This window comes from Equus caballus, chromosome 12, assembly GCF_041296265.1.
Source record: "Equus caballus isolate H_3958 breed thoroughbred chromosome 12, TB-T2T, whole genome shotgun sequence".
NCBI lineage: Eukaryota > Metazoa > Chordata > Mammalia > Perissodactyla > Equidae > Equus > Equus caballus.
This window is the reverse complement of record NC_091695.1, coordinates 34,373,484-34,381,251: the sequence shown is the minus strand read 5'-3', so window position 1 is coordinate 34,381,251 and position 7,768 is coordinate 34,373,484. Positions and strand designations below refer to the sequence as shown.

The following is a 7,768-nucleotide window of genomic DNA, read 5'->3' as shown; positions in this document are numbered from 1 at the left end:
CTCTAACTCTAGGCTTCTGTTTACTTACCTCTTGAAAAGGAGATGGATTCAATCATTCTCTTCACTTGCCATATAGTTGTCCTGATTGACACATTGTTACTTTGATATTTGAATGGAAATACATCAATGAGCTCAATCCTATAACACTAGTTACTTCATGCTTACCAGAAGCTTGGGTTACCAGCAACCTATTAACTTTACTAGGAAAATAAATTGTTACCTAGTAAATGTATATTAGTTTATTGACAACATATTTGAGTATGTAAATAGAACTTGTGGGAAAAATAATGTATTTAGTCCTTGGTGATGAAGAGGTTGGAAACTCTTACTCTATTCCACCACAGAAGGCATGAGTCTTCTCTTCAGTCTCTTCATGGCTGACTTCATTTCTTGGTTCCTCAGAGTGTAGATCAAGGGGTTCATCAGAGGGGAGATGACAGTGAAGGTGACAGAGATGGCTTTATCTGTGGGGAGGGCAGTGAAGGGCCGGGCGTAGACATAGATACAGGGCACAAAGTGCAGGGTCACCACAGTGATGTGTGAGGTGCAGGTGGAGATGGCTTTCCTCCTGCCCTCCCCTGCCTGAGACCTCAGCATCATTAGGATGACTGTGTAGGACACAAGCAGGAAGATAAACCAAAGGGTAGTGACTAAGCCATTGTTGGAAATCATCAGGAGCTCAAGTGCAAAGGTGTCTGTACAGGCGAGTTTGAGGATCTGGGGGACATCGCAGTAGAAAGTGTCAAGAACATTGGGTCCACAGAAGGGGAGGGGCAGCAATAGGGAAATTTGCACGATGGAGTGGACAAAGCCCCCCACCCAGGAAGCCAAAATGAGGGCAGTGCATCGTCCCCTACTCATGATGGTGACATAATGCAGGGGCTTGGAGATGGCTATGTAGCGATCAAATGCCATCACAGAGAGAGAGAAAATATCCGCTCCACCAAGCAGGTGGAAGAAAAATATTTGCATCATGCAGGTAGTATAGGATATGGTCTTTATCTTTGACAGAAGGTCTGCCAGGACCTTTGGAGCGGTGATGGAGGAGAAGCAGATGTCAAGGATGGCTAGATTGCGGAGCAGGAAGTACATGGGGGTGTGAAGGCGAGGCTCACAGGTCACAGTGACCATGATGAGGAGGTTTCCCAGAAGAGTTGTCATGTACACAAAACACAGGAAAATAAATAAGACCAAACTGAGATCTTGGGACTGAGTAAGTCCTAGAAATATAAATTCTTTTACCCTGGTGCCATTTCCCAACTCCATTGAATCATATTTCTTCTTCTTCGTATTGCTTGGAAAAAATTAAAAGTGTTATTTCAGAAAGTGTTTACTCTCCCTTAATAGAGTCATGTTTACAGAGTCAGGTATTAGGTCAGAAAACTAGTGAGGTGTTATCAGTACATGAAGAGCCTTTCCAAGGTTATTGCTAACATGTCCTACATGACATCTCATTACACAAGCATGCATTTAGTTATTGTTTTCTTCTGTAATTTATAAGTATTTCAGAAAGTGCATAAAAATAGTGTTCTCAGAATATAAGTTCCAAGTATCCAAGATAAACAAGTGAATGTTAAATATTCAGAAATGGAGTATTTTGGCACAAGGGATACAAAAATGGATACAGTTTGGTGTGTGGATAAGACAATGCCTATTAGGTACGACTGGAGTCCTTTGAGGATCCACACGAGTATGGGTTTTTTACCAGACTGGGTGCTCCGTTTAAATACTTTAAGAACTCCTATCTGCAACATGGTTGTCCTTCAACTGAATTTCACAGAAGCACTCCTCCTTTTTTTAAATCACAAGTTTAATGCTGTGAAAAATTAGAAAATTTTAAAGCTGTAAAATTCTTCTCTATTGTTCTTATCTTCCTTAAATGGATTTCTTTGTTTCTGTCTTTACTTTAAACTACTTTAGGTACCAAAAGCCCCGGAGTTGAATAACTCCTCAGCTATGAAATAAAAGTGGTAACGCAGAGCTTCTCTTATGTTCACTGGTCAAATTTATTTCCTAAATGCTATTTTTTTATTGCGCTGTCATTGACATAAAATAGAATCATATGTTTGAAGCGTACACCTTGATAAATTTTGACATAAGCGTATACCCACGAAATCATCACTGTGTTGAAGATAGTTAATATATTTATCAATGCAAAAATGTCTTTGTGGCCATTTATAATATGTCCCTTCTGCCCTTCCTTCTTCAGGTAACCATTGATCTGTGCTCTGTCGCTATCTATTAGTTTGTGTTTTCTAGAACTTTCTATAAATGGAATCCTACAATGTGTACTCTCTTTTTGTTTGGCTTCTTTCACTTACAAAATACATCCATGTTTTTGCATGCGCCAATATTTTTTTCCTTTTTATAGTATGCATGTGCCACATTTTGTTTTTCAGTTTGCTTGTTGATGAATCTTTGGATTGTTTCTATTTTTTGGCTATTACACATAAAGCTTTTATGAATGTTCGTGTATAGGTCTTTGTGTGGACATATGTTCCCATTTCTCTTAGGTACGTACCTAAGAATAGGATGGTTGTAACTCTTAAAATTCAATAGGAAAACAAACCATCTAATTAAAAAACAGGGGGCAAATGCTTTGAACAGGCACTTCAACAAGAAGATATAGGGATGGCCGATAAGCACATGAAAACATGCTCAACATCATTCATCACTGGGGAAATGTAAATGAAAGCCATAGTGAGATAACAGTACACATCTACTAAAATGGCTAAAATAAAGAAGGTGGATATATGAAGAGTTGACAAAAATGTAGAGGAATTGTAACTCTGGTGGGAATGCACAATGATGCAACCACTTTTGAAAACAGTTTATCAGTTTCCTAAAATGTTAAGTGTGTGCTTACAATATAATCATTTTGATTTGAATTCCTTTCTTATTTTTTGTGAATCCTTGAAAGGGACTTAATTTCTTTCTTTACAGTTTATCTCTTTTTTATTACCATAATCAGAAAGAAAGGTGAAAGTCACTTCTTTCACTTTTTGGGTGGGTTTTCCAGTACAAATGAAGAAATTTATTTTCACCTAGCTCACTTTCTGTTCAAGTTGTCTTTCTTCTGTGTGTAATTTTGTTTAAAGTCTACTTAATATGGGAGACTAAACAAGCCACCAAGAGTAATCAGAGCATGCAGGCAGATACCTGGCAGCCTCTGGCATCACATAGCCTGTTCAAATCCCAGCTGGGTACTTACTGGTTACGGTATAAGAGAAGTTACTTTACCCCTTTGGCCTCAGCTTCTGCATCAGTATTTGGAAACAATAGCATCTTCCTTGTGTGATTTTTGTGAGGATTAAATGAATTAATCTATGCAAAAGCATCAATACTTAGAGCATTGCCTAAGCAATAAGTGTGCTTATGTGTGTGTTACCTTAAAGTAAAACTCCAGGTTAGTAACTGTCACAGGCACACAGCTCCTTTAAATGTACTGACAATCTTTTAGAGGAGCTGTACATTTTCTAGAATATGTTTTCTAAAACAGCTTCATCAAAACATACTTTTTTGGGGGAAAATAGGGGGTATTTTTCTTTTACTGTCAATGAGAGTGGCCCAGAGGGTGGTTACAGTGTATGGTAGCAAGGAAAGTGCTTGCTTGGTTTGGTTTCTTATCTGACATCATCTTAGCAGACCAGAGAAATCTGGTGCAGGTCTCTGCAGTGAGAGCTATCTGTGCTCAAGTCCTGGCTTTGTCACTGTGTCATTTGGGTAAGTGAGAGACCTCATGGAGTCTCCACTTCTTCATCTGTGGAATGGGGATTATAGTAATATCCACCTCACAGGGAAGTTATGGGGATTAGGTGAATTAACATATGCAGAGTCTCAGCACACATGGCTGCTTATCTGTTCTGATGTGTATTATGCTGGGTAACCTTAACCCAGGAGGCTTATCAGGAAATAGAGTGTGTTGAACTAATTAGTAGCTGAGCTATCAATTCTGACTAGTTAAAGTGGGGAAATGATCACCAGAAAACACCAACTCAATCTAGTTACTAGAGATAATGAGGAGGTCCTACCTAGTTATGAAAACACTCCACAGGGACCTCCACGTAAACCATAGACAATGGTCTACACAGAAGGGTAGAAGGTACAGTACCTCATACTCCAAGTCAGGCCTGTTTGTCAGAAAGGAATAGGTCCATGTTCACAAACTACCTTTCGTAATTCAGACAACATCCTCCACCTTCTGCTCCATTTTTCTGCTATTTTTACTCCATTTCATTATTTAACAAATATTGATAAAAAATTGGCAGAGGTCTAGGTTATTTGAGAGAAATGAATATAATCCCAAACCAGTGGAGAAACAACTGAAATATAAAAGTGATACGGGTGTGATGGGGACCGTCATAAGACAGATGAGCTGTGTGTGAGAAAAGGGTGATTTCTCACCAAGAGGCTCAGAGGAAGCTGCATGGAGGAGGTGACATTTATGTTTGGGGCACATGGGAGTGGAGAGAACGGGAGACCTGGCTTTAGGGGACCCCTTGAATATATAACAGTTGCTGATGAGTGGGAGGTTTGGCTGGAAAGAAAAGGATGCAAATATGTAGGCATGGAAAGAAAATCATTGTTGTAAAATTTTAGTTCTTGATAAATCTAAGGACAGGCATGTAGGTGTTCATTGTCCTATTCTTTCAACTTTTTTTGAGATATTTTATTTTCTTTCTAGTTTTAAATTTAGCATTTCAGTTTGAGGAGATCCATCTACATGAAATAAGCATGAGAAAAATCTCTTGTTTGTGCAATTCAAGGGATCCCAGGAAAAAAGAGTTTCCTCCTCCCTACTTCCAAACTGAACTCATTTCTATGACTCTCCTTTCACAATATCTTCTTTGTTCATATTTCTTAGCTGTGCTGTCTGCCACTGACAGTTCACCCTGGAATGCAGCATCTTGGGTATATATTGCATTATTTTTAGTCAAAGTGTATTTATTAATCTTAACGGTTCCATCTAGATTTCAGTTTTTCTCACTCCTCTTCTCATGCTTATTCATTGACGCTCAGACACCATAGTCATTCACACTCATGTAGAGTTATGTTTCTTACCTAAAATTTCCAATCTCCTTCTCCAACATCTTAAACAATGTTCACACGAACCTTGGGAATCATTTGGCTTCAGAAAATTCTGTTAAATACCCCTCTGAAAGCCAGTGATTTCAGTGGCTTTCTTTATGCGGAAAAGGGCAGACTCAGGGAATAATATTTCCTTGGCTCTTCCACACTGATTCGCAGTGTTCCATCATATGCACCAATTTGTCAATCCCAGAACTAGTGTGAGAATTATCAGAGGGCATATAATTGGATGTGGCTGTGGAAAAATTCTACTGATGGCGAGGTGGTTTCAGTGGGAGTAATCAAGATGTGACTCAGGCACATGTCCTTAGGAACACACTTTTTGTGTAGGATCTAAAAGTTTTTAGCAGTGACAAAGATTCTCCCCTTGACCAAACTCTACTCAGGCTCCCCTGAACTTCTCAACTAGGCCTCCACTTTGGGACCTCCATGCTTGTCTCTGCATTGTCAAATTTTAACAGGAATTCTGCTAATTCAGTTTAGCCAAAATCCCCCACCCTCCATGTTGATCACCATCAGTGTGTAATCAGGTTCCTCACCATCCACCATGCCCCAAGTGATATTTGATCACCCTGGCCTGCCTTCAGCAAGAATCCTGTTAGGTCAGTTTACCCAGAATTCCACCTTACCTCTGATGTTTCCCCTAGTAGTTTTTCTGTTGGGACATAAATGCCTATTCTTAGGGATTCTGCACAACTTCCTTAGGCAGTTTCACCCATGTAGGGTAATTCCTGAAGTGTGACACACAAGTATTGGAAGGAGCCATTGGACCTGAAAGGATTATGTAGACGAGAGTGAAGGAGCTCTCAATGGGCAGATGAAGAAAGTGGGTGATGGAGTTCTCACAGGACACACATGTCACCAGGAAATCCACGCTGGATCCATCAGCAACTCCTACTTGCTCGACTTTCAGAGTTCTTCACCATTCTCACCACCTCCACTGTTACTACCCTAAGTTGTGTCTTCATTATTTCTTTCCTGGGACTTTTGCAATAGCTTCTTAATTGGTCTCCCTGTTTTTGTCCTTGCCCCACCTCAGTCTATTCATAACAGTAAGCACTGCATTTCTGCTAAAACATTCATCACTATTCTGCTCTTCAAAGCCCTTCAAAATGCATCGCATCTTATTTAGGTGAAAGTCAAAATCCTCACAATGTCTAAAAGGTCCTAAGGACCTGATCCCGTGGCCTCATTATCTCTCTGACTACAATTATTACCTGTCTCCTCCTTGCTTCCTCTCATCTTCTTATGAAGGCCTGGGCACATCCCCACCTGAGGACCTTTGCATGTCTGGTTTTTGAACTGACATTTGTACTGTGACATGAACATTTGTCTAATTTCAAAAATTTTAAGATCTAGGATCTACCTGCAGAAATGAAGGGCAAAAAAGAAAAACTCCCAAATGCTGTAAATAGCAGAACAAGAAAACAAATAAAAACCAAGTTCATGTATTGAATAATGTTTTTCCGTTCATGCCAACCTTTTTGAATGTATATGCGTAGTCTGAAGCAGCTTCATAGGTTTCTGTCATTTTTAGGGAGTCATGTTAACAGAAAATAATAACAAATCCATTGTTTTCTTACTCCTATTCTCCAATGATTTGAGAAACAGAAAGGAGTGAGAGGTGATATTCATTCACTGAGTTCTTTAACTCAACCATTTTTTGGACAGTTTTCTACGTTCTACTTGCTGTGCCAGGTGCTGGGGATACAATAAATAAATCATAGCACTACTGGGGGAATAGGAGGAAGGAGGACAGGGAATTGGAAACAAGGTCCTGAGTGTGGTGGTTGAGCTGAGCCCCGGTCGCTGAGGCAATGTCATGGAAGTGTGGTCAGTAGGCGTGGGGTTCAGAGGAAGGTCAGGGTAAGGACCTACATGAGGTCATAGAACCCATAGTTACTGGGGTCCACATTCTAACTCAAGCTGTGCTGGCTTCCAAAGCACTTGCACTCAACCACTGGAGTGTGGGCTTCAGACGGAAAAATCTTCAGGTAGTAGTTATTTAATTTACTCATATCAGAAAGTCAGAGGAGGAACTTAATTTGAGTGTGCTTACTTCATTAAAATGTGATTACTTCATGAAAGACCTTAGCAATCCAATGCCCAAGCTGCATTATGTTTCTCAGCTCCCTTCCTGGTAACAAGAATATAGTGGGAATGTCTGAGTATATATATATTTGCTTTTTCTTATTGTTAATTTTATTTATACAATTGGAGATTTCCATGTTGTTGTAAGTAATAACCAAGAGAGGTCCCACCTTAATCCATTTTCCCCCAATGATCATTTCACAATCTATATGTATATCAAAACATCAAGTTGTACATCTGAAATAAACAACATTTGTATTTCTCAATTATATGCAATAGAGCTGAATGAAACCCCCACAACAATTCCAATGTGATAAAATTTCTGAGTGCATACATATTCTCTTTTCTTTATTTCTTCCAAGGCTTTATTGCATAAGCATTATGCAACTCTTCAGCTAACAGTTTGATTTCTCTGCTTCCTTTTGCAACATGAAACATATCTTTTTACATTATTATTGCATGCCAAACAGAATCTTTGAAAGTCGTGTGCATCTCAGTAGAAATATCAAAATTATTTAGAAATCCTTTAGTCAATGCGGTTTATTTGATGGACATTTTCAAAGGTGGTGAGAAGGAGTGAGCGACCAGT

The 7,768-nt window shown here is 39.3% G+C and overlaps 1 protein-coding gene across 1 annotated transcript; it reads right to left on the bottom strand.

Moving 5' to 3' along the window:
• Nucleotides 1-330: 330 nt before the first annotated feature.
• LOC138916887 (olfactory receptor 4D11-like) lies at nt 331-1,266 on the bottom strand. The gene has a single exon (XM_070230492.1). It carries the CDS (start codon nt 1,264-1,266, stop codon nt 331-333), a length of 936 nt encoding a protein of 311 aa, XP_070086593.1.
• Nucleotides 1,267-7,768: the final 6,502 nt, after the last annotated feature.

Bases quoted from the DNA above. Each gene is read 5' to 3' on its own strand.
- LOC138916887 (XM_070230492.1), bottom strand. From the start codon at position 1,266: ATGGAGTTGGGAAATGGCACCAGGGTAAAAGAATTTATATTTCTAGGA.